General features: G+C 52.8%; 2 protein-coding genes across 7 annotated transcripts; both read right to left on the reverse strand.

Moving 5' to 3' along the window:
• Window positions 1-9: 9 nt before the first annotated feature.
• Window positions 10-3,647, reverse strand: TPPP3 (tubulin polymerization promoting protein family member 3). Of its 2 annotated transcripts, none has more exons than XM_065920527.1 (4): window positions 3,518-3,647; window positions 950-1,143; window positions 685-838; window positions 10-564 (listed from the first exon to the last, which is right to left on the reverse strand). In XM_065920527.1, exons 2-4 carry the CDS (start codon window positions 1,135-1,137, stop codon window positions 376-378), a joined length of 531 nt encoding a protein of 176 aa, XP_065776599.1. In that variant the 5' UTR covers window positions 1,138-1,143; window positions 3,518-3,647; the 3' UTR covers window positions 10-375. The 2 variants fall into 2 exon arrangements, with proteins under 2 accessions (XP_065776599.1, XP_065776600.1); XM_065920528.1 differs by having other exon boundaries at window positions 3,528-3,639.
• Window positions 3,648-4,541: 894 nt separating this feature from the next.
• On the reverse strand, window positions 4,542-24,869 carry ZDHHC1 (zinc finger DHHC-type containing 1). Of its 5 annotated transcripts, none has more exons than XM_065925539.1 (12): window positions 24,591-24,869; window positions 17,639-17,684; window positions 15,996-16,238; window positions 11,433-11,608; window positions 9,678-9,779; window positions 9,161-9,285; window positions 8,909-9,067; window positions 8,528-8,640; window positions 5,648-5,730; window positions 5,322-5,415; window positions 5,106-5,184; window positions 4,542-4,995 (listed from the first exon to the last, which is right to left on the reverse strand). In XM_065925539.1, exons 2-12 carry the CDS (start codon window positions 17,645-17,647, stop codon window positions 4,730-4,732), a joined length of 1,449 nt encoding a protein of 482 aa, XP_065781611.1. In that variant the 5' UTR covers window positions 17,648-17,684; window positions 24,591-24,869; the 3' UTR covers window positions 4,542-4,729. The 5 variants fall into 5 exon arrangements, with proteins under 5 accessions (XP_065781611.1, XP_065781610.1, XP_065781613.1 ...); XM_065925542.1 differs by having other exon boundaries at window positions 4,738-4,995; window positions 5,322-5,471; XM_065925538.1 differs by lacking the exon at window positions 24,591-24,869 and having other exon boundaries at window positions 15,996-16,272; window positions 17,639-17,646.
• Between the last annotated feature and the right edge of the window lie 497 nt (window positions 24,870-25,366).

The raw sequence follows: 25,366 nt of genomic DNA on the forward strand, positions 1-25,366 counted from the left end.
AACAGTCCATATTGGTACAAAAGGTGTCTTTATTGAGGTTCGGGAAAGAATTAGGCACTTGGCCAGAGCAGCAGCTTAAATATGAGGCAAGCAGGCAGGGGGTTAGCCATGCCCGGAGCTAGGTTGGGTTGGTGAGGCTATAGGTACAGACTCTCCTCAGACAGAGAGGCTGAGGAGAAAAGAAAAGGGGGAAGGGGACGCAGAGCAGTATGGGTCAGAGGCCTGGTGGGCTGGCCCTGAAGGGCTAGGCAGGAAGCGCTGGGTGGCAGATCCAGCAAGGAGGGGACCGGGCTCTCTTGCTCCACGTGCCCCTTAGGCCAGCCAGGCCTGAGCCTCTGGCAGGGGCAGTCGCGCTGGGGAGGGCCTTCCTAGGCCTCACTTCTTCACCTTGGCATCATAGGTACCTGCATTCTTGTAGGCACTCACGTAGCCACTGTCATCCAGGATGTCCTGCCGCCCAGCAATACCCTTGCCCTTGCCACTCTCATCAAAGCGTTCCTTGTGGGAGCCCGTGTACTTGCTGGTGTCAGTCAGCCGTTCCACAGCACCCCCTGTTTTTGCTTTCTGTTTGAACAGAGATCCCCCCAGGGGTACCTGGTTAGAGAGCCCAGCCCTTCCAACCCCAGCCAAGATTCCTGCCCCCACCACCCGTCAGTGGTCACTCAAGACCATCAGGGCACTTACAGTAACGCCTATGTTGGCTGGTTCCTTGCCTGCCACCAGCTGGCAGATGGCATCAAAGGCCTCCTCCTTGCTCTTCCCCTTAAATCGCTTGGGTGCCAGCTCTTCTAGGGCCTTCTTGAACTCCTCGTAGTTGATGACCCGGGCAGACTTCGCCCTGCCAGATATGTGGACACCATGAGTTTGCCCCTGCTCCACAATCTCCCTGGTTCCAGCCCCCCAATTCCCCTTCTGGTAACATCAGAAGCAGGAAATGCCTGGGGCTCACTTGACTTTGGAGAAGACGATGTCGACATCGGTCCCTGTCACAGCCTTTCCATCAGCCACCTTGCAGTCCTTGCACAGCTTGGCCCAGTTCTTGCCATTCATCTCGTGCCCACTGGCCTTGGGGTCACCATGGATGGCAAACTTGCGGAAGCTTTCCTCCAGCCCAGCCACATCTGTGCTCGCTGCCATGCCACCCTGTAGGGACCCACCTCGGTTACCTCCCGGCCAAGTTCTTCCCCCTTCCCCCAAGGTTCAGAGTATCACTGCCTCTAGCTCAAAACCTGCAAGGTTGAAGTTTCAGGCACTGTGCCACACACTCTCAGAGCTGGAGATGGAGCTGCCTGAGAGGGGCCAGTATTCAGTGTCTGACTGGGCCCCAGAGCCATGAGGAAGAGCACTGAGAGGAAAGGTCCTGTCACTTAATGCCAGCCTTGGCTCAGAGTGGAGTTCAGAAGATGAAATCATGATCCTTGCACCAGGCTGGGAACAGAGTGGCACTGTCCAGAAAAACTATGAGGGCAGCAGCTGGGGCTATGGCTTTGTCTGGCCCTGGCACAAGGCCTGCTTGGGTGGAAGTGAGGGTGGCAGATTCATGCCAAGCTGGGTCAGGCCCTGGCCAGACTGCTGGTTGGGCAGGTATTTAGTGAGGACGGTGTCTCTGTCAGGGTCATGAGGACTCAGCCCAGGCTGAGAAGGGAACCAGAGCACAGTCAGGGGTGCATGCCCCAGGCAGGGGTGCAGCTGGCCCAGCTGGGACCTTGTTACTATTTGCTGTTAAACAAAAACATGAGGGAAGGGGGAACTTGGGGCTGGCCTGGCCACAGTTTGTGAAGCCTGGAGACAGTTGCTAAGGGAGGGTGGTGCTGCTTGGAGAATGTTGCTAAGGGCAGGATGGTGTCAGGGCGGCTTAGGGAGAAGCTCCCAGTGCTGCTGGGCTGGGCTGGGTTGGAGAATGGGCTTACGGGTGGGGCACACCAGCACTCCCAGCACCTGGGGCACAACCATGGCTTCCTGGTCCCTTGCCAGCCACTGGGGTTATAACCTCACAGTTTGTGGAGTTTAGGAGGAGCAGGAGATTGTGGGGGGTTAAGCTGAGTGGGGGTTGTATTGTTATGAGCCCTGGTCCTGTTATCTTCACACCTACCCTCTGCATTGAAGCACACTTCCCGCATGTCTACACTTTCACACCTTCAGCCCTCCATGGAGGTTTCCTGGCCACACCCTGAGCACCACCACACTACTCCACACTCCACAGCTGAGAGCACTCAGCCCTGGCCCTCCATGCCCTCGGCCTTATCCCCACTGACCACACCCTTAACCTGGTACTCAGGCTTCCCTGACCACACCAGCCCTGCACTGAAGTGTCCCCCACAGCCCTCACTGCAGTCCCCTGACCACACCCACAACCCCGGGACTGAGGGCCTGGACCATTCCCTCAGCATTCAGCCCCCACACATAGACTAATAGCCCTGTATCAAGGTCCCCCAATAATACCCTCAGCCCTGCACTGAAGGGTCTTCCCTACACTTGCCCACAGCTCCCACTGCATTCCCCGACCACACCCTCAGCTCTGCACTGAAACTCCCTCCATGCAACACAGCCTGGTACAGAAGCCTCCCTGACCACACCCTCAACGCAGCCCACCTTTGTCCATACCCTGGAAGCCCTGGAACTGGGTCCCCCCGTCCACACACCCACAGCCCTTACTGAGACCCCTAACCAGAGCCTCACAACTCACCCTCTCTCCATACACCTGCAGCCCCTGACCACACCCTCTATAACCCCCTTGTCCACACACCCACAGACTTGCGTTTCCAGACTCCCAGGTATTATGCTGTAACACCCCTGTGTTGAGACTCCCATCTCCTCCACTGCAGTCTCCTGACCACACCCTCAATTGTGTCCTCAGCAACTATCTTCCACCTCTCCCCTTTATACTAGAGCCTCCAGTGACCACAGCCTGGATCCCTGCCTGCCTAGCTCCCTTCCACTACCACTGGCCTTAACACTGAAAACCCTCTCCCGATCAGCCCACTCACCCATCCCTAAGTTGTGGCTTTGGGAACTGAGAGCACCCACAGCTCCTACATTGCAGGACTCCGTGGGCCCAGGCTCCCCTTCAAACAGCACTCCCCTTCCCCGTCCCTGCACTGCAGTCTTCCACCAGGGACCTGGAGGAGACCGGCACTTTGTTCACTAAGGGTAAAGTCTGAGGGAGTTTGAGTGCCATGGGATGCTTGTCCCAGGGATCTTAGCAGGACCCTGCACCCGTGTTCTCGCTCCTGTCTGTGGGAAGATGGATTCTTGGTAATGGCAGGCTGATCAGGTGGCACCAAGTCACATTCCCTAGTCCCAGGGGTCTGCAGGCTCCTCTGGGACAGCTGGAGTCATCAATCAGCAAGCAGTTGGGGGTGGGGGTGGGGTGGAATACTTGGGCCCAGGGCAGGGCCGCTCAGTTGGTGTCCTCAGCTCAGGACCGGGGTTGGGACCGCTCCCACGCCGCTCCCACCCCACCTCCTTCTTATCGTGCTGGATACTAACTAGAGTGGCTGGCGCCGGGATTTCCTACCGTTTTCTACCTCGTGGCTGCTCCTACAGTGCGCGTTCGATGGACAGGACGCAGAATGAACCGATGGTCGCAGGAGACTCCGCAGCTCTGCTCCCTGCCGGCTCTGGGGCGGGACTGCAGCCCGGGCGGTTCCGCCGTATTATCCCTTGTTTCTTGGTCTCCATAGAGACGGCGAGCCCCACCTTCGGGGCTGTCTCGGCTCGAGAGTGACCAAGGTCACACTGGCTCCACCTACCCGACCCCGCCTTCTCCCCGCTCCGCGGGGGGCGGAGCTGCTGCAACAGTCTCATCCCGCTGCTCCCCGGGCAGCTCTGTGGCGGGGGAAGCCAGACCTTTGTAGTTCTGGCGGTCCTCGGAAGACCTCCATCCTGGCCTCCGCCCGAAGTTCAAAGATGGTCCCCACCTTCAGGGGAGATCCAGCTTTCCAGAGAAGCAACCAAAAAGGCCTTTGGTGGGGGCAGGAGGAGGACGGGCCATGGCGGGGCGGGGGAGACGTGCAGAGGAGTGAGGAGGTCCCTTCCCTTAGTGACATGGGGTCTAGAGCTGGCTCAAGACCACAGCTCTCCAATGAACGTGTAGCATTCCAGGTCACAACTCCGGGTCACTGGGGGCGGGAGGGGACAGTGAACGAATCCTGAGTGCTCCGGGATCTACACCGACGTCGGTCTTGCGGCCGGGGAAAAGCTCCTAGATCTCCTGGGTCCGCGTCCTCATTCATTCCGACCCCACCCCGGTATTAGCCTCGGCATCTCTGCTTCCGCTGCTGCCTTCCTAACACAAATGCTGCTTTCCTCCTCTCTCCAAGTGCAAACCCTATCTTCAAGAAAAATAACCTCCACTAGGGAGCTTCTAGGGCCTTTCCCAACCAGGAGGCTGGTACTTGAGTTTCTCAATATGACAATCTGGATGGCCACCCAATGTGGGGGACCCACCTCACCCTCTGCTCCTAGGCCAACAGGCAATGATGCGGCTCCAGGAGGGCCCGTGACCCCTGTCATTAAGAAAGTGTGCACCAAGTCCGCAAAAGCATAAAAAAGTTTATTGGAGCATCACAGCTGGTTGGGCGGGTATTGCTGAGTAGTGGAGTGGGGAGTGGGGCCGATCCCGCCGGCCTTTAGGGGCCCCTAAAGTGCACTCCGTGCGGCGGGGGTGGGGGTTTTGCATAGAGAGTCGGTCCCGCCGCTCCTCCGCCATCCCTGCTTCTCCGCCCAGCTAAGCCAGATCAGCCTCGGGGCAGCCCCGCACGCGGGGCTCGCCGCTGCTCGGGCTCACGAAAACAGCGGGCGCACGTGCCTGCAGCGCCAGCCCGGGCTCTCGGGGCCTACCCACCGGGGCAGCCAGAGCGGCGCTGCCTAGGCGCGTCTGAGCCACTGGGATCTCGTCCAGGGACTCGGCAGACGCCGAGTGATAGGCTCCTGCAGGGCTGGCGTCCGCGGAATCCGACGACGAGCTGGAGCGGCGGCCGGGGGTCCGGGGCCCTATGCGGTTGGAAGAGAACGTAAGACTAGGAGCTGCCACTCACTAACGGCCCTACCTTTCCCTCCCTCGGAGCTTCCCGAGCAGATTCCTGTCAGAAAGGGGCGCTCACCCGGCAGCCTGGGCAACTGGGGCTCTCGGTCCAAGGTCCCAGAGGTCGGTACCTTATACATGCGCCGCTTCCTCTTTTTCTGCAGAGACAGGGGGAAGCCTGAATAACCCTTCCCCAGACCTCACCTCGCCGAAAGACGCGGAGGAGTGGAAAGGGATAGAGGCTTCTTTCCCATCCCCTACCACCTGGGCAGGAGCCCATCACAGCACCCCCTACCTGGGGTCGTATCCGGGGGGGCAGAGCGAGAGTCTCTGGGGAGGAGGGTGGTGGAGGCTCCACTTGGCCGCGGGTGGCAAGGAATCGGGAGGGACTGAAGGGGAAGTGCGAGGGTAAGTGCTGGATGCTGTTGTTCCTTCAAATACCACCCTGTTGGAGGTTCTAAAATAAGCCTCCCTTCCTAACTGGAAGGAGGTATTGATCTGTCCAAGGCCACATTGGGCTGGACCAAGACCCATGCCTTGGCTTTGGCCTAACTCCTTTCTCCCACTTCATTGCCACGCCAGTGGGAGATGTGAGGTGGCCCTTGCCCAAGTTGCACTCACTTGGCATTCACTTCGGCAGGCCTGGCCTGGCCAGAGGGCTCTGGGCGCACATGGCTGAAGGTCCGCATGTAGAGCTCCATCTCCTGGGGAAGGTGGAGGTGAGGGAGGCTGGGAGGCCAGGTATGGGTCCAGGGCCTCCTGGGTCCTTAGGCCCACTCTGTCTTGGACACACCCCCTTACTGTTCTCTCTGGGAGGTGTGGGTGAAGAGGTCTAGGGCTGTTCTCTAGGCTTCCCAGTTATGCTGGGAAAACCCCAATGCAGAATGAGGCTTAAAACACCTGCGTTTGTACCTTATCCCATCCCCATTGTTTTCCTCACTTCAGTCAAATTCCACCTCCTCCGGGAAGCCTCCAGCCTCATAGGTCCAATGTACCTGGTTTAGAACTGCTCTGGCCAAGTGGGGGCGGGGCAAAGAAGGACTGAGAGAGGCCTCCTCCTGCTCCGGGCTCCTTCTAGCTCTTCAATCTCTGAACCAACTCTTTTCCCTGGTTGGGAGACCTGGCACTTCACACACTTGCATGTGCACCCGCGGCTGCAAGGCTACATGCAGAGATCCATGGCTCCCTGAGAGCTGAGTCCTCAGCGTACCAGACACAATCTCAGCTGCTGGAGGGAAGTGGGGGAATGAGTGGTCTCCCCAACTTTTGTTGGTAAAGGGAAGGCAATATGTGGTGGAAAAAACAGCGCCATGATCCCACCTGGGACCAGGCTTATAGGTGAGTTCTCTGTCTTGTTTAGTTGCTGATCCTCGCCCTGACCGTTGGAGCAGCAGATCCAACGCCTGAAAGTGAGGCCAGGAGGTAGCAGGAGTGGCCTGGGCTTGCACCCTAGCACGCAGCATGCGCCCCTGCCGCGCCCAAGGGGACTGCAGGTGAGGAAACAAAAGCCAGAAAAACGGCCAGAGATGGGAACCTAGTGAAGGATGTAGGGCGGAGCCAGTACGAGGCCCCGCCCCCACCGGACTGGGGGCAGGGAACCGGACAGCTGTCGCTAGCTCGACAGTTGTTTCCATGGAGACCCAGGCGTCCTGACTAATGCAGAGAAGACACTATAACAGCAACGCCGTCTCTAAAACAAGCCTATGTTTGGGGGCAACGGCTTCTGAGTGAGGCCCCTCCCGCATTCCAGCTCAGGGTGGGGGTGGGGAGGCTGCCTGCAGGACAGCCCTAGCAGGTCTGGGGGACGAGCCCAGCCAGTCATGGGTTGGCTACACAGATGCGGAGAAGGAGGCCCCAGGCAAGCCCTGTGTGCAACATCTGCTCAGGCTGGCCCTTTGGAGTGGAGTGTGGGGGTGCCAGCCTGAGAAGAGGAGCGTTGGGAAAGGGGAAGGGGTCAAAGCCCAGTTGCAAGGACTGGGACATCAAGGTAATCCTTCCCCTCTTCACCAGTGTGGACTTAGCACCCCTCCAGGGCCCAGGAGAGAGGAGGCAAAGCCTACCCTGGTGCTCCTGGGTTCCAGAAGGGGAGGACTGAGGGCAGCAGTTGTAGAGGATCGTCTCAGAAGCCTGATGGGTCATAATGGGACAGGAGCCAGGCCCTAGCCAGTTGGGGAGGTTTGAAGGTGCCACACCAGGGTGTCCCCATTCAAACTCCCCTCCTCACAGCTGTCCCTACAATCCTCCCTGAGACCTTCAAAACATGCCCATTCCTGAATGGTACAATACATGGCACCTCTCCACCTCAGCTTTCCTCTGTTCAGTGGGACAAGCACACCCCTGCTCCCTCTGCAAAGGTCTCCCTCAGGTCATTTTCAGATGATATTAAGTGCCCTGGTTGCTGGCACATCTAGCCTCAAAGCCTAAGCAGGCAGTAACTGCAGAGCCAAGGCCCTGAGCCTTTGAGTTTGGGGATCCCAAGACCAGCCCAAAGGGGCACGGTTGTGAAGCTTGAAGTCTCCTGCCTACCTCTCTGAGCTTGCCTCCTCTGTGAAGTGGGGTGATGCCCACTCCCAGGATGGCTGCCACTGTGCTTACATGGGTTCAGGGCCCAGCACTAGGGCAGGTACACTGCAGTGTGGCAGGAATTGGGGGAGGTTTCTCCACTCACAGCCATCACTCCCCCAGGCCTTCCCACCCCGTGGCAATGAGGAGAGGAGAGGTGGGGTCCCAAACCCTTCCTCAATCCACCCACCAGGCTGTGTTTGTGTACAGTTGCCATGAGGACTTTGGATCCAGAACTCAGCCTTCCCAACAAGGCCTGCCTGGGCCCCCTGCCTTCCCAGTCCCTGGGGGCTCCAAGGACAGGACCACCCCACCCCCAGCTGTTGACCTCAGGAAGCCAAGGGGCGTGGGAATGGGGATAGGCTGATCAGCAGCTGGGCTGGCCAGGCCCCGAGCCTGGGCTGGAGGATTCCTGCTTCAGAGTGTGGAGACCTTAACTCTTCCTAGACCCAGCTTTTTAAATCTTTCTTGGCCTCAGTTTGTTCATCTGCAACATGGGGATAGTAGCATGATCTGCCTCATGGGCTGTTTCAAGATTTAAATGGGGTAATGGATATAAAGGCTCAGGGTCACAGGTGGAGAGAACTAATGGCTCCATCCTGGTGACCCAGTCCTTGGTCCATCCCTCTCCTCCTTCAGCCCCACCCTGCCCATTTCCAGGCTCCCACTTTCTGTACCCTCCAGCGCATGCTCAGAGCCTTTCCCCTGGGGTTAGGGAAATGCAGGGCTCCCTCTGTCTGTGCCCACACTTGAACAAGCAGGCACATGCTTAGTACATACTTGCCCTCACCCCTGCTGCCTCCAGCACCCCCTCCCCCAGCTGCTATTCCAGGCCTTCTTCCCTCTGCCCTGTCTTGTCATTGACTACTTGCTGTGTAGCCCACCGCCCCTCCCACCCGCCTTTTCCCACTCCCTCAGCATTCTGGGACACTTCTATACCTGAATGGGCCGCATCTTCAGGGGACATGACTCGAGCTCCCTGTGGGCCCCCTTTGCCTCCTGTGTTGGACGATGCTGCACAATGTACTCATAGGTGGTGAGCTTGTGCCACACTGAGGGGGTGAAGATAGGGCTCAGTGTAATGGAAGAGGAACCCTGGGGTTAAGAAGGTGAGGGAGGGTACCCAGCCACAGGCTAAAACCCATTGTATCCATATACACTAAGCCACAGAGTGAGACGAGTCACCATTAGAGAGCCAGCACCAGGAAGGGGCATAGTTTCAGGGCTCCACAGCCCAAACTGGGTAACTTCCTTCAGCCTAGGGACCCCATCCCCTGCAAGGTAAGTGTGGGTGTGTATGTGAGGCGGGGTGGCACTTACTGAGATAAATGTGGAAGCAGAGAAGGTGGCCGAGCAGGGCTGTGGAGAGCAGGCCCAGAAGGATGAGTAGGGCAGCCAGAGCCAGGATGGCAGGAGCCTGCGTCTCCACAGGGGCGGCAGGCAGGAACACGAACCACACATCTGTGTGATTCTTCAGGACTGCAAGGCACGAGCAGACTGTGCTCAGCCAGGGCTGTGACCAGTGACCAGAACAGGCTAGGGGGTGGGAGTGGGCCTGGAACCCAGACTGACCTTCAAAGTGGCGGTTGGTACGCAGCCGCATGGGGTTGACAAAGAACTCCACAAAGACATAAGTGGCCACCAGCACGAGGAGCAGGACACCCAGTAAGGCGGATGCCACACTGTGTAGAAAGAGCCTGGGCCCAGCCACGGGCAGCTGTCAGCACCCAGGTGCTCCAACTGGGCAAGGGCCCAGAGCTCAGAAGGGCCAGAGGTTGGGAGGGGGAGCTGGGCCTCTGACCCCACAGCCCTAACTCCTCAGGAAGCCGAAGGCTTCGGGCAAAGGTGAAGACAGGCAGCCACCCCCAATAGGCTCCCCACCTTTCCCTGGGCTAGGAGGAGAAAGATTCCAAACCTACCCTTAGCCCTGTCAGGAGGAAGCCATGGAGAGCCTCACCCTCAGACCAGCACACAGGTCCCCCAAGTACCTCCCATCCTCGCCTGGCCCCATATGAAGGGTCAAAGGCCCTGGTTCACACACTTCAACACGCATCCCCAGGCAACCCTGTGGCCCAGATCTGCCTCTCACCGGTAGTTCCTCTCGCCCACACAGTTGTTGAGCCACTTGCAGTGGTGGTCAAAGCCGCACACGCATTTGTTGCAGGCGCTGCAGTGCTTGGAACGCGCACTCCTGCGGTGGGAGGGGGCACAGAGCGATCGCGGGCTTACCCCACCCTTTGTTGACCATCCTGGCCTGGGGGTTGCCGGTTCTGTGCCTGGAGCGGGTCACTCACCCGCGCCTAAGCAGAGAGCAGAGCGCGTCTATAGGGAGCGCGCGCGCCCTCTGGTGTCGGGCACGGTGGGGCGGGACACCTAGAGGAGACAGCGCCTCTGAAGAGGTGGGGAGGCGCGGGCGGGAAGGGAGGTGTACCCAGGGGTGAGAGGAGTAGACAGCGTTATACTGTCCCCCTCTGGAACTATGCATATGGGTGATGGTGGTGTGAAATGCAAATGGAAGTTCCTTTCCAAGCAAGGACCCCTTTTGCCCAGTCAGGACACAATGCAGGTATGGGGCCACGTAGCAGAAGAAAGCAAGACTGTTGGACCCAGGACTTGCATTGCTCTTCCTGACATCGCCTTTTTTTTTTTTTTTTTTTTTTTAGTCTCTGCTTCTCTGCCAGACTGTGGGAATTTTTCTGGCATTCTTCCAGAAAACTCCAGTCTATCTGGTTTAAGCCAAAGGGAGCAGGGCAGGCAGACATCTGGGTGAGCAGCAAGCAGTTCACCACAGGGGACAAGATGAGGGGAGGCCAAGTTAGGGATGCAAGTGAATCTCCCTGCCCCAGGGAGGAACCAGGAAAGCCCAAAGGAGAGTGGAAGGATAAGTTTCAATCCCCTTTCGCAGAACAGAATGGAGCCCTGGAACAGGGAGCAACTGCCAGAGCACCCACTGAGGAACAGGACACTGAGTGGTGTCTAGTGAAGGAAAGGATTGTCTGATGCCAAAGTCCTCAGCATCTTAACACCACTGGCTCTTTCTCTGTCCTGTGGACAGAACCTTCAATAAACTGCCTGGATCTTTATATTAAAAGTTTCTGGGGGGGAGCTAGCCTTGAACCATACCCAATCCCAGATCTCCTTCTTAAGACTGAGAGACTGGGATGCTCCAGGGAAGGGCCTAGGGAGGCAGTCTGGACCAGCCAAAGGGTTTGGGCTCTGTACATTCTAACCCCTCAATGTGACCTGGAGTAAGTCATTTGGCTTCTCTGGGCCTCAGAGTTGTACATAAACAAGGATAACAGTATATTGGCTCCAGCTCCAGGCAGGCTGGGTTGTGAATCTGGCTCTGCTGCCCAAGAGCCATATGACCAACCTCAGCCTTTCGGAGCACTGGATTCTTCCTCTTCTGTGAAGTGAGAAAGATGTTACCCACCCTGCGGGGTGGTTGTTCATAAGCACTTAGCACATGATAAGTACTTGGGTGTTAGCTTCTGTTAGTTTCCGTCCCTGCCCATACCTGGGGATGCTAGTGAGAGAAGAGGGGGTTACTGGCAGAGTTAGTCATTAGCAATGTTTGTAGCAGTGCCAAATGTTTCCTACTTTAACTGATGGAAATGCTATTCCTCATCTTCTGCTTCCAGGCACCTTCTCCTCACCTTCTCCTTCACCCAGTTCTCTGTCACTCCACCAAGATTCTTGACTGTGTGAAATACAAGGGTCCTGAGGCTTCAGGACCTGGGCATGCCTGGTAAAGCCTGGGCATGCCCCTGTCTGCCTTGAGCTCCCACTGGCAGTTCCCCGGGTGCACTCATCAGCCACACACACCCAGTCCACACGCACTCACACATCCACGTCGCACAAGTTGCAGTGTAGGTCTTCAATGACGTGTGCATGTTGGCTGCGGTTGAAGATGGGCAGAGGCCCTGCATAGCTCTTGTCCCGCACATTGGCATCTGCTGGATCGATGGAAACAGCAGTCAGGTGCACCACGAGGTGGCCAGCAAAGATGGCGCCCATGCACTGGCCCAGCAGGTTAAAGACTCACTCCACACTGCTGGCTGAGAGCCCACCCCTGCTTCCTGTGGCCAAAGAACTGTTCTCTACCTGTATGCAGTTCCCCAGTGCAGAGACTCTGCCTGTGTCCCCAAGAGCCTCCTTGTCAGACATCTCTAGCATACCCGTGCCCTAGATGGAAGAACTGATGGGGCTATCTGGTAACGGAGCTCACAAACCAGTACTGCTGCTGTTGAGGAGACCAACCACAGGGCCCTGGCCTCACTGCTCCAAACCTGGTGCAGACCCTGGCTGGTCTTACCTCAGGATCTGACCTGTTTTCAGATTCTGAATGGTGAAAAACGACTGAAAGAGATAGTTCTCTAAGGTTGAAGGACCCAAAATATAAGTTCTAAGCTCATTTATCTTGCTTCTGAGAAGGATGCAAACATCCCGTCCCAGAAGCCAGGCCAGCTGGAGAATCACTTGCAGACAGAGTCTCATAGACCCACTGCCTCCCTAGTCTAGAGTTCAGGTCCTCGGAATCCTGGGGCTGAATGTCTGGGATGGCCTGACATGTGTAAGGGCTGGCCAGTGGGCACAAGGCCAATTCCTGAAACATAGATCTTCCAGGATCTATCTACTCAGCAACTGGACCAAAGCCTGGGCACAAGTATGCTGACAACTTACTGCAAACTGAATGTGTAAAACTTTACAAATAGATTCCACCCAGTCAGCTATCCACCCTCCATCTAGTTATTCATCCATCCATTTGTCCTTTTGCTAGCCAGTCAGATATCTATCATTTATCCTCCATCCATAAGCTATCCAACCTCCTTTTTTCTTCCTCCCCCCAGCAGCCAAATTTTCTTACACGTCTGCAGGAGCCAGGCTCCGCCCTAACATGCTGTACCAGAGCTGACAGAGACAATCCTGTGGCCCACCACAACCTCTCTATCCCTACAGCCCTGGCTCTGGATCAGGCCTTCACCTCTTGCTTGGGCAAGTCTCTAGACTCTGCTCCTCCTGTCTGGGTCCCCTTGAGTGTACTCTTCACTTGGTCCCGAAGTGAGCTCTGAAAAGTTAAACTTAAGGCCTTGACTGCTTAAACTCCTGCAGTGGCTTTCAATGGCTCTCAAGCTAAAGTTTACTCTTCAGGTTCAATACTCATGGCCCCTTTCATTCTGGCTCCTCTCAAACCTCTTGGTATTACCAACCACTACTCCTCACCATTCCAGCCTCTTCTCAGACACACTGATGTGGGCAAACATTTAGTTTCCTACCTGCTTCAACACTTCTCCCACCCCCAACCCCCTGGTTCATTCATTCAACTATTTACTGAGGTCTTTCTCTACATCAGGCTCTGAGGTATATGGCAGGAACAAACAGACCTGGTCCCTATCCCCAAGGAGCCCACAGTCTTACAGGAAATACAGATGTTAATTGAAGAGTAGGTTGATTGTGATAAAGAAAGTTCATGGGACTATATAAGTTTGTAACTGGGTGACCTCATCCGGTCAAAAGGGATATGGAAAGCTTCCCTGAGGAAGTATTATGTCAGCTGATACTTGGAGTGGCACAGGAACCAGTAAGAAATATAAAGAGGAAACGGGGGGCCTGGCTGGGTGCTGGGAGCAAGCAGAGCCCCAAATAATGGGGTGGTTGATGTGTATTTCCAGCTCAACTCATTGGTACCATGCCAGAAAGAGAGCCTATGTCACCAAATTCTGGCTTTTCAAAACCACAAATCTGGATTTGTGTCTGGATATATGAGGCATCTCATTTTTTTAATTTTTAAAATTTTTAAATGCTGACAAGGAAATAAGTAATTTTTAAAATGTACCTGCTGAAGAAGCCCTTCAGATATGTCTATTTAGTGTGTTCATTATCACTCAATTAAAAAAAATCTATAGGCCCAACTGGCCCATGGACTGCTAGTTCTTGACTTCTGACTTAGCTGGGTATTGGGGTGAAGGGAGGGGCTAAGGGCTTCCACAGAGACCAGTGTTGTCACAGCAGAGAATAACAGAGGAACTAAAATAAGAAGATGCTAGGGAAATGGGCAGAGTCAAGAATGTGGAGAGCCTTGAGGATCTTGAACCTTATGGCAGGAAGAAGGCATTAGAGGGTATTAGCTGGGGAGTAACTTCGTCATTTTTGTTTTTTGAAAGGGCACTTTGGCTGCAGAGATAGAGACAGACTGGCTGGAATGATAGCATGTGCAGGGAGACCTGTTTGGAGACAAAATGGTCATCTAGGTAAGAGAGGCAGCTGGCAGTGGGGAGAAAAGAAGGCAAATACAATACCTTTTAGGAGGCAAAATCAACAGGACCTGATGACTGACTGGATACACATGATGAAGGGAAAGGGTGGAGCCAAGAATACCTATCCAGGCCAGGAGGAAGGAAGGTGAGGAGCTGAGAGCAATAGGAGCGCATTTGGGCCCTCGGTGATGCTGGGCTACATGGCCCTCCTCCTGCACCCACAGTCTGCTGTATGAGTCCCTACCCTCTTACTTACCACGTGATGATCTCCACACTACTAGGCTTTCCTCCAATTGGAAGCTGAGCACCGAGAACTGGGGCCCTGTGTTCTCATTCTTGCAACCCTAGGGCCCAGGCCAGTTCTAGGCACAAGGTGAGTGCTTGGTACACACAATGACCCTACTTCATTCTTCAGGGGCCCTAGGGGAGCCTTCAGAAGGACGGTAGCTTTGATGGGAGGACACAGAACCATTCAGGCCAAGAAATGGGAGTGCCAAACCAGGTGGTTCTGGAGCCTCCAGCATTGCCCAAAGCAGTAAATATGGAGAAGACAAAACCCTCAAACCATCCACTTGCCTCTGAGTCAGGCTGCCTGGGCAGTCCTTCTGGCCTCACTGGATACCAGCTATGTGACCTCAGAAAGTCATTTAATCTCTCTAAGCCCCAGTTTCTTTCTTTTTTTTTTTTTATTAAAGTCAGGGGAACACCTTCCTTACAGATTATTATTAAGACTGAATGAGATCATCCACGTACAGGGTTGGCACAGTGCCTGGCACATATAGGTGCTCAATAAATTCTAGTTACTTGTGTTTACTATTATTTGCTCTAATTCTACTCACTCCAAACCATGTGGTTATTAATCAGGTGCCTTGATGGCAGAAACCCAGGTAGTCTTGAGTGAGTGGCGCACCCATTCCAGCTCATGGGAGGAATGTCGCATGAAGCATTCTACTTAGTAGTACTGAATAAGCCCTGTGGGTTACCTCAAAGAAAGCCTAGTTTTCAGAGTTGTCCAGAAAGTCCCCCTGTGACACTGCTGGCACCTGAGACCAACAACCTTCTCTAGAGTCTTTCTCCACTCACCTGCCCTTGTCACCTACCAGCCAAGGGCTCTATGGTTTCCCAAGAGAGCATGCTCACATTCATGGCTCATACATTCTGGTGCTCACACACACATCTGGTGTGCTCCCTGTCCCCTGCCTGAGAAGCAGGCAGGATCCTTCCTGTCAGATAGAAGAGGAGGCTGAGATGTGCAGTTGGCAGAAGCTGTTCAGCCCTGTGCAGCCCTGCAAGGGCTGAGTTGAAGGGTGCTGAGTCTACGCCTGAAACTTTCAAATTCATCCCTGTTAACTCCTTTAGCTCTCCCTAGGCTACCTTCTCGCAGAGGCCCAAGGAATCGTCTCCACGAAGCATACATACCAGGGCACATTCTCAGGGGCACCCTCTGGACTGGGGCACACAGCCACGTGCTGCACCTTAACCCTCTGTTCCTGGGGTTATGGCCAGGGCAGGGACAGTCACATCATCAAGCTCAGGCAAGTGCATGTTTGTCACAGTTCCCAGGAGTTTCCAGGGCATCTTTATCCCTCCTCTTGTCAGTTCAACCTTCCTTACCCTAAAAGAGTCTGATTTGTAAAATCAATAAGCTCCCCCCCCCAAAAAAAAAAATCAATAAGCTCCTAAACAGTCCTGGGTATGGCATAATCATCTCTGTAAATAAAACCATATTTTAAATATACCAGGAACTTAATATGTAAAGGAGGCTACCATGATTCTTTCCAAAAAGTGAAAAATTATTTCATAAATGGAACATCTCTTTCATCCTTTGTTGCGCTCTGGACACAATTAGCTTAAAAAGAACTTTAAGGTTCTCATCTATAACTGCTCTTGTGGTACCTCAGTTGATGAGGTACCCACTTGTGTGGGGCTTTCAATGTTTCAAGGTTCATTAGGTCTTTTCCCTCATCCAGTCAGGCAGAGAGGTCAGATGGGTGTTGGAGGCCAGCAGGTAGGCAGCTGGAGCCCGAGGCAGAGACAGGACCCATTTGCATTGTCTGAGGCTCTGGAACCCAGCTTCAGGCCTTGCCCGTGTCCCTCCATCCACTGTCTGCACTCTCCCATGTACCAGTCCCATACATTCCCAAGGATACAGCATAGCCAGCAGGCACCCAGTGGTGAGGCAGGAGGGGAACTAGGACCCCAAAGCCAATCACAGCAAAGAAGAGGTACAGCAGCCAGGCCACAATCTGGAGTGGGTGCGGGGGCCAGCTCCACCCATTCCGGCGGGACCGCTGGCCCTGCAGCTCCGGGGAGGGTCCGCTGGCCTGTGCAGGTGCGGTCCACACATTCTTCTCAGGGGCTGTCTTGTTAGAGGGCTTGTTGCAGATGTTCATCTCCAGAGGGAGAAAGAGTAGAGACAGCATTAGCCTGAGGAGGCCCAGGCTGGAGCCCAAAGCCCCATGCCTGCAGTCAGGTTTCAGGAGGAGGGGCAGACTGGAATGTGAAGCTCTCTCCCAGTTACTCTGCAGGGGAATCTAGGACCCTAGCATGAGGAGCCTGATACGGGAGAAGGGCAGCAGAGTGCTGGCCTCAAAACCCCAGAGCGAGCTCTGGCCCCAGCCCTGGCCCGGACAAGGTAGGAGGGTCCAGGGTTTATTTAGGACACAGTGTGACTGCCTGTTACTCAAAGTGCTCTGTTACCACAGCCATCAAAATTAAACCCAATAAGACATGTTCTCATCTGGTAACAATATCAGGCTGGAGCCAGAGTGATGAGAACACATGCTGATTCTGTTAGGATTAGTCACCTCTGTCCCGAGGCCCAAATGCAAGTGTCAGAGAGGGCCCCCGTATGCTCTGCTAAGGGAAATAGGGAGTGGAAGTACTCAGGGGAGGGATCTGGCCTCTGGTCCTAGCAAACATATACACGTTCTTCAAGGACTGGGGGACCCTGAACCATCTCCCCTGTGCATCAGATAAGCTGTCCGGGCTTCTTGGCTGAAGAGAAGACAGCACACAAGAGAGAGGGGAGGATTCCTCACTGGTTCCCTCCAGCAGTGGAAATGACCATGTATCTCTAAGTAAACCTGGGCCTAGTGCAATGAGAACAAAAAGGTGAGCTGATGCCTTTTGACTCACTTGAGGGAGCTCAGGGAAAGACAAGCATTGTCCAGAGCCAAACCACCAGGTGGCAGCACTCTTCCACCCCCATCCCACCATCCCTCCGCCCAAGAGCTGACCTGCTTGTCAAAGGATATGTGCAGAGCAGACAGGTGGGCCTAGTATTACAGGAGAAAGAGCCCAACCCCCAGGATCTTCTGAACCTGAGGTGAAACCAGAGCCTGGGCAGGCAGTGCCCCACTTGGGTAGACAAGCCAACTCGGAGCTCTTGGTGGGAAGATCAAAATCCCTGGCAGCTGGACTCTCCTTTCAGGAGCCCATGCCTTTTTGCCAGGGAGTCTGACTAAGACAAAGGGTATGGCAGGACCCTTTCCCCCACCAACACATCTGCCTATAACACCTTCCTCACTTCTCAACTCAACAAAATGTGACTTGTTCTTCAGAGTCCACTGCGAGCACCACCTCATCCAGGAAGCTTTTCTTGATGTTCCAAGTGAGTCAGGGGATCTTCGCACTCAGTTTTTATTGGGCAAGTCACTTGGCCATTTGGTACACTTTGCCATCTCTATGTCTGCCCCCCTATTATGCCAGCTTCCCCTAAGGGCAGCAATGGTACTGTGATTCATCCACCTCTGTTCTCCCACATCCCCTCCCCCAAACATGCAGAACATACCTTGTACATAGTAGGTGCTCAGTAATGTTTGCTGACTTGAAAGCATCTGAAATAAAAGGAAATATGGGCACAGTAAATGATGTGAAATCCTGACCCACTCAAAGCGTCCTGCCCTGTTCTGCCCTGCCTTCAATCTGTATAGTCACCAGGCACCCACACCCCCATCCCATCTCCCCCCCGCCCCATGGCTATCACCCTAATTGCCAAACATTCACACTCAGCCATTCTGCCCTTCATACTACCCAAGGCCCAGGGCCTCCCGCAAACCAAACCTGGAGATTCTGCGTAGCCTCATCCAAAGCTAAATGGAGTGACCCTAGTTTTCTCCCAGGGACTCAACTGGAATCCTTTGGTCATTTGCTTTGTCTTCAGTAAAAAGCAATGAAAGGTGGGAAAAGAACCCCAGCTTTGGAGGAAACAGATCTAGGTTCAACTCCTGATTCTTTGCTTACTAGCTGAAGGGCTTGAGTTTCTTCATCTGAAAAACAGGGGTAGAGATGCCCACCTAGGGCTATATACAGATCAGCAACACGCATTGACACATAAATGCTTCCTAAAGGGTAGACATTATGATTACCCTTAAATACTCTGGGGTATCCTCATCTCTCCAGACTGAGGAGGCTACTACATCTGACATCCTATGAGGTTTTATGAGGTTTGTGCCCAAAGTGACGGGGTTGATTGAAGTTGCTTTCTTAAGTCAGTAGTCCCAAGGAACACATTGTCATAAGAGCTGAGCCACTGGGTTGTCATTCTAAACTTCTCAGATTTGATCAAAGATGACAAAGGTGATCAAGAAGCTGGGGTCACTTTATTTGGAATGTCCCCAGAGGTAGCAAATCTTTGTCCTTGATTTTTGGAAACAAAGGTCATCAGGTCAAATCCAGTGAGTACAGTTGAGCTGGGCAGTTCTGCTCAGGAAGACAAATCTTTGTGGTTCCAACACAGGTTCTCTGGCGATCCAACACGGCAACTTCTTTGAAGGGAACCCATCAGTTGGGGTCCCTAAATCCTGACTTTCTCCTTGCCATCCTCACTCCTGAATAGCCCTACACCTTGAGGTAGTTTATAAAGAAAGAAGCAGAGGCACGTGGCTGGCTGACATGTCCCCACTGGTGGAGAGGACTGGCAGTGGCCACAGGCACCCCCCTGTGCTGCTGTGTCCCTGATGCCTGAGGCAGGAGGAGTCACCATTTGAGGCCAGGGGCCTACCACCAACAGCCTTCAAGACTGCTCTGATTCCAAACCCCAATACCCTTGGCCCAGAGAGTACCACTTGTATGAGCCCGTGGATGGGGGGTGGTGCTCTTGGGTCTAAGTCCCCTGCAGAAGTGGCAGCACTCTGGAGCAGACTGAGCTGCCCGGGCGGCATGCCACCTGCATTGAAAGTCTGAGCCAACCCACTCTTAACTGATGACATTTTCCCTTATGGAGTTGGTGGCCACAAATTATTTTGACCCCCCAAAAAATTTTATTAAAAGGGCTCTGAGGTAGGAGAGAACAGGAGATAGGGCTTTAAGCATGGATGGGACTAAGCGCTGTCATCAGACCCAGGGACTTTTCTGGCTGTCCTTCCCCTCTTAGCACTTCCCTAGGAGATCAGACTAAAAGACGTGTCGTTCTGCTCCCAGACACGGCCAGCTTGTGCGCTCATATCTCGGCCCTGCCCCCTTGGGCGCTAAAGATGTAAACACCTATGAGACCAGCTTCCTGCCCTCAGAGGATTGCTTTCTGCGGGCCCAGACAGGCTCAGACAGATATCAGGGAAGTGGGTGAATGGGTATTTTGGCAGCCTAGTATGACAGAACACAGAGTGGATGGTTTGGGGTCAGAGAGCAAAATTCACAGAGAGAGAGAGAGAGATGAGCCCTGGGAAGTTGCAGGGTCAGATCCTAGGTTGAAACCAAGTCCCCCTAAAACCAAGTTCCCTTACTGAAATTGTGATTAATCTATCTAAAACTTTGTTCCCTTTTGAGTCTCCGTAACTTCAATCTTGTGCTAACTGAAAACTAAACAGAATCATATGACTAAAATTACTGAAAACATGTACTAAAATGGCTACTATAGATGTCATCATCAACACAGAAACTCTGGTTTTCTCTCCAGTGCAAGATGAACTAACAAATCCCTGTGCCATGAACCACCTGGATAGAAAATCATAAACCAGAGACTAGAATACTCCAGAAACTATAATTAAGACATGTCACAAAAATGTCATAAGATGATGATTAATCCCAGCCTCTTTGTTCTTTCCCTTAAAAAAAAAAAAAAAAAAAAAAAAAAAAAAAACACCCTAATTCAAAGACCACGGTGAAGTGGACCTGAGGCATATCTCCCACTCCCTTGCTTGGCTCTCACTCCCTGCAATAAATGCTGTACTTTCCTTCACCACAGCTCGGTATCAGCAGATTGGTTTTGCTGTGTGTTAGGCAAGCAGATCCAACTTCAGTTCCGTAAGAAGGTGATGATAGGAGGCCAGCTGAGTAAGCTTAGGTACTACTGAAAGAGCCATGGGGAGTCACAGAAAATTTAAACAGGGGAATTGACATAAAGGTGATGGGTGTTATAGAAAGCTTTCTATTCACAGTGGGAAGGAGGGTATGAGCAAGAAGAGAATGGATCTGGGGGAAGTGACACCACAGCAGACTGGCCCAGGGAGGGCAATCGCCCAGCAGCCCAGTGCTTGGGGAGGAGATGGGCGGGAAGTGGGGGTGAAGCCCACAAGTTCCCCACTGCCTGCCCAATGACCCACTGCATCTTTGGTGGGCTGACAGGTATGTGGACCTTGATAAAAGATTCTCAAGTACCTTCAGCTGCCATAGAACAAACCACAGAGTTAAGTTGGTGGAGACAGAAAGAAAGCAAGAACAAAGAGGTCCCATGGAATGTTAACAACCAAAGGTAGTCACTGGCCTGGTAAGCCCGGGGCTCACCTGGCTTCTGAGGTAGGCTGAAAGGGCTATGCAGGTCTCTCCCTGTCCCAAAAAGATGAAGGCCATTGCTGGGATGACAATAATCTATGTTAACCTTCACTTTTACACCTAAAATAGCATTTGCAAAATAATGTTAGGCTACTTTAGCTCATATGCCTAATTTAAGTGAGGAAAATCTTATTTCAAGTTCTCATTATGAACTAGAGAACAGTTACCTGACTGGTTCACTTCTCTCTTGCCCATCTCTGCTCCCACCAAAAAAAAAAAAATATTTAGGAATGTTGTTCTGAGATTCATGAATAGTGCTGTCAAAAGAACCAGACTGAGCTGAAAAGTACTAGCCCTGGAGAGGCTGTAGGAATCCCTGCATTTCTGCAAGATGTCTGAGAATTTCAGGAAAGAATCTTCTTCATTACTAAAGAGGATTTGTTGGCGGAGGCCACAGAATTGGAAAGGTAGACGGGATCAGAAGAGAGGTGACAGGGCCAATGTAGAGTCTTGGAGGGCCTGGAGAACTGAGATACCAACAGGGAGAAACATGTTGGAGCAAGGGAAATGGGTTAGGGCTGGAGACAGAGCCTGCTTCTGGTCCTTGCATAATGCCCACAGATTGAGGAAACTGGCAGGTGAATTTCACAAAGCCATCACTTTGGATCATTCCTTTATTTTTCAAAAAGGTTAGCTGGAAAGCAATTTGGTAATGTCTGTCAAATTTGAGGGGGCTTCACAGGTGTCACTAGGGGTAAAGAACCTGCCTGCTAATGTAGGAGACATGAGAGACTTGGGATCAATCCCTGAGTTGGGAAGATCCCCTGGAGGAGGGCATGGCAACCCACTCGTGTTCTTGCCTGGAGAATCCCCATGGACAGAGGAGCCCGGTGGGCTACAGTCAATGGGGTTGCAAAGAGTCAGACACAACTGAAGACTTACCATACACGCACACACACACACATGCACCAAACTTGAGAACACTTATACCCTTGGGTCCAGACATTCCATTTCTAGGTATTTACCTTATACAGATGCTTATAAAGTGCACAGAGATTCGTTGCAGTCATGTTGGTAACAAGAAAGGACCAAAAAAAACAATATAAAAAATATATGGCACATCCACACAATGGAATGCTACATAACATCAAAAATAAGGGATGAAATGACTTTTGATACACAGTTAAGTAGAAGCTGAAACTCCAATACTTTGGCCACCTGATGTGAAAAGCTGACTCATTTGAAAAGACCCTGATGCTGGTAAAGATTGAAGGCAGGAGGAGAAGGGGACAACAGAGGGTGAGATGGTTGGATGGCATCACCAACTCAATGGACATGAGTTTGGGTAAACTCCGGGAGTTGGTGATGGACAGGGAGGCCTGGCGTGCTGTGGTCGATGGGGTCGCAAAGAGGTGGACACAACTGAGCGACTGAACTGAACTAAGTAGAAAAGCAAGATGTGGGATGGTTGTAAAGTGTACCAGTAAGTGAAAGCCAAGATGGATGGATAGATATCTATGTTCCTATATGCACAGATTCTCTCTGGAAAGAAATGCAAGAAAGCAAACACACAGGTAGCCTGTGAGAAGGAGATCTAGCGGCTAGGAATGAGAGAGATCTGTTTTTACTATGTATCCCTTAGTGCTGTTTGGATTTTTTTTCCCACCATGTGTATGTACTACTTTTGAAACAAAAAGTCAAATAAATAATTGAAGGGTGTCATCTCTTACCCTCCTGGCCCCAGTGGGCTTCCATGTGGACCAAATGTGCGCGTGTGATCTAGAGCTTAGTATCACACCAGACAAACAAGGAAATCCTGCCTAACAACCATGCAACAAAAGAGCACTCAGTTGTAGTTCAATGCTTTCTCATTCTCAAAAGCAGTTTTGAGTTGTTCAGCTGAAGAGCTCCCTATGAGCTGTTGGGGGTTTTGTCCAAGGTGGAATCAGACAACCAGGCGGCACCACAGAAGAGCAGCGGGGCAAGACCTTGCTCCAGTTCTCGGCTGAAGGTCAGCTAAGCTTCCCGTGACTCCAGAACCCAAAGGGAAGGTGCACGCCACAGGAAGGTTTCACTCCCGACAATCTCTTCTTTTGCTAGAGGATTTATGGTTGCGTATGTGTGCTTTTCTGTGGATATTTTGAAACAAGTTTTCCATTTTGTTTTTTTGTCCCCCAGGATCTACTTCTAAACCCATTTTCACTGAAATCTGACCAATGCCCAATTTCACCACCTAGAGGAGGGGCTGAAAAGAAAATTCTGCATGGGTCACACTGTTTTATAGCAAAAAATGTCATTTATTAAAAAAAACTTTCAAAGGGCAAGTACTTTGTTTATCAGAATTCCCCAAAGGTGCCAGAGAAGTCTCTGGCTTTAAAATTCTGGGAAGTGCTTATGTGAATAAGAGACACACATCACAGAAACTCCCAGAAAATAAATTGGAGCTTCAGGCCTTTCTCATAGACCTCTTCAGTCACTGGTCTCAGATGTGGCTGGGCTCCTCACATCAACAACATGCAGAAGTCTGATGCTAGCGCAAGAAAAGCTTGAAACCTCAGTCATTTCTGAGTTGACGTGGTCTGCAACATTTCCTGTGCCATTTTCCTCCTGAAGCAATCACTGCAAACTGTTTGGGCTTCAAGTTAAACCAAGGAAAGAGGACAAGAAGAAGGGAGCAACACGGAGCTGAAATAAGGCCAGTGAGCAGAGGCAAGGGTTATTGGTTTTAACCAGGAAATCAAATCCCATGATTGTGGAAGCAAGCCTTGAGGAACACCCACCAAGAAACAGTCATTTAGAACAAAGTTGTGACAGAACAAAGTAAGAAAAACAAAACAAAACCTGACTAATTAAGTACCAATGTTGCTTTTATTGAATCTCATGGTGATTATCTGTTTATAAACCCGTCTCCCGCTGTGAATCACCAGTTTTCCAAAAACAGCGACCACCCCTTACTCATCTCTAAATCCAACTCTCCTTCAAAAAGGGAAGTTAAGCCACTTCTTACCATTTCTGCTGCCATCACTCTATTCCAAGTTCCAATCATTGTTCCCATATAGTGTCTCAACAACAACAATAACCATTACTAGCCATTTAGAAGGCACTTATTCTGTGCTACTGCTTTAAGTGTTCTGATGGAATCTGCTTATTATCCCTTACAACTCTCTGAAGTAGGTCCTATGATTTCAAACTGTTCTCATAGGCCTCTCTAGTCATCGGTCTGAGATGTGGCTAGCCCCTCACTTTCTCTCTCATAAACAACATGCAGAGCAATATGCCCCTTTCACAGAGGAGGACACTGAGGCTCAGAGAGACTAAATAAGTTCCAGGAGGCACAGCTACACTGGCAGAATTAAGATGGCCCTCAACTGACTTGCTGGTATGCCCCTGTCACAACCACATTGCCCACAGCAGCCAGAGTGAAGTGAGATTTTCAAAACTTAAAAACACATCAAAACTCCTCAGTGGTTTACTCCTCCTGCTAGGATAAAGTTGAAAGCTCCACCACATACTTCAAAGTGCCCCTCACCGTTTCTGTTCCTCTGTACCTGCTGCCTCCAGATCTTTGCATTTCCTTTTGCCTCTTCCAGAAACACCCTTATCCTGATCACAATGCTGACTCTCAACCTTAGAGCTTGGCTTAAAAGTCACATGAGTGAGGGGATTCTCCCTGACCTCCCTCCATTTCAGCACTAGACCATTTAACCTGACCTGAAATCACTTAGTCGTGTATCTGGCGCCTGCTCCCCGCAACCCCCGCCCGACCCCTTCTTAACACTGCCGGTTCTGGAGAACTGCGGCGTCCTCTGTGGAGCCCTTGGTGGCCCCGCGCCTGGCAAAGAGCCTGGCACATAGCAGACGCTCAATGCAGATCTGCGAACCTGATGAATGCTAGAAGGAAGCCGGACGCCCTGCCCAGGACGTGCAGCCCAGGCCGCGGGCGGGCTCCAGGCGAAAAGCTCGGCCGGGCGGGGGCAGCTCTGCCCCCGTGGCTCATCTTCGAGGTGAGAACTGCACAGGGGGCTCCTCACCTGCGCGTCGTCTGCCGAGCCAGATCGGCCCTGCCAAGGTCACTCAGCGGCTCAGCCCCAGCGCCCGGCCATCCACCCACCCCAGAGCGGCCGCGCTTCAGACTCTCGCGGTAGAGACAGTCCCTGGGACCGGGCGGCGGTGCGCCCCGAATCGGAGCCCCATCCCGGGACGCGAGGCGGAGGTTAGGCCCGCAAGTCCTCCGGCTCCGACTCGAGCGGGCTGGCTGTACCACCCGGCCAGGCAGACGCTGGCTGGGCCTCGTCCGGCGCTGGGCCCGTTCCCCTGGCAACGGCGTGGGCTACGGCGCCCCACAGCGGCCAAACCGCGCTGCGTCACGTCGCGCTGGCACCCGGGCTTGGGCGGGGCTCACCCGGACCCCCTGGCGCCCCACTCTCCATTCCTTTTCAACATTCTTCCTCAAAAACACACTTTTCTCTACCCCCAATCCACAGCTTGTCTTCTCGAAATCCTAACTTGTCCTGTAAGCGTTCCGCTCCAGTTTCTCCCCTGAGCCCATCACTCTTAGGGAGACCCTCAGCCAGCTTGCACATTTTAATGAGAGTATGTGCTGGGCATTGGACGTACCCTGGGAATTGCCCACGAGATCCCTGCCCTTCAGGGAGATAACAGGCTAAGAGGAATACATATCTAAAAGCAAATAAATATGAAGGTGGTCCGTAATATAATATGTGAAGTGTAAGAGTTCAAAATATCTCCTTTCTGGGACTTCCCTGGGCCCAGTGGTTAGAACTTTGTGCGCTCATTGTTGAGAGCC

The sequence above is a fragment of the Muntiacus reevesi genome, chromosome 2 (assembly GCF_963930625.1).
Source record: "Muntiacus reevesi chromosome 2, mMunRee1.1, whole genome shotgun sequence".
Lineage (NCBI taxonomy): Eukaryota > Metazoa > Chordata > Mammalia > Artiodactyla > Cervidae > Muntiacus > Muntiacus reevesi.

What these genes read in the sequence shown, in the direction of transcription:
- TPPP3 (XM_065920527.1), bottom strand. Translation starts at nt 1,137, where the DNA reads ATGGCAGCGAGCACAGATGTGGCTGGGCTGGAGGAAAGCTTCCGCAAG. An exon ending in ATCGTCTTCTCCAAAGTCAA is followed by an intron (nt 839 to 949) that starts GTGAGCCCCAGG and finishes CATATCTGGCAG; the next exon opens with GGCGAAGTCTGCCCGGGTCA. An exon ending in CAGCCAACATAGGCGTTACT is followed by an intron (nt 565 to 684) that starts GTAAGTGCCCTG and finishes CTGTTCAAACAG; the next exon opens with AAAGCAAAAACAGGGGGTGC.
- ZDHHC1 (XM_065925538.1), bottom strand. Translation starts at nt 16,268, where the DNA reads ATGCTGTCTCTACTCTTTCTCCCTCTGGAGATGAACATCTGCAACAAG. An exon ending in GTGGGCGAGAGGAACTACCG is followed by an intron (nt 9,286 to 9,677) that starts GTGAGAGGCAGA and finishes GGCTGGGCCCAG; the next exon opens with GCTCTTTCTACACAGTGTGG. An exon ending in TGAAGATGCGGCCCATTCAG is followed by an intron (nt 5,731 to 8,527) that starts GTATAGAAGTGT and finishes CACCTTCCCCAG; the next exon opens with GAGATGGAGCTCTACATGCG.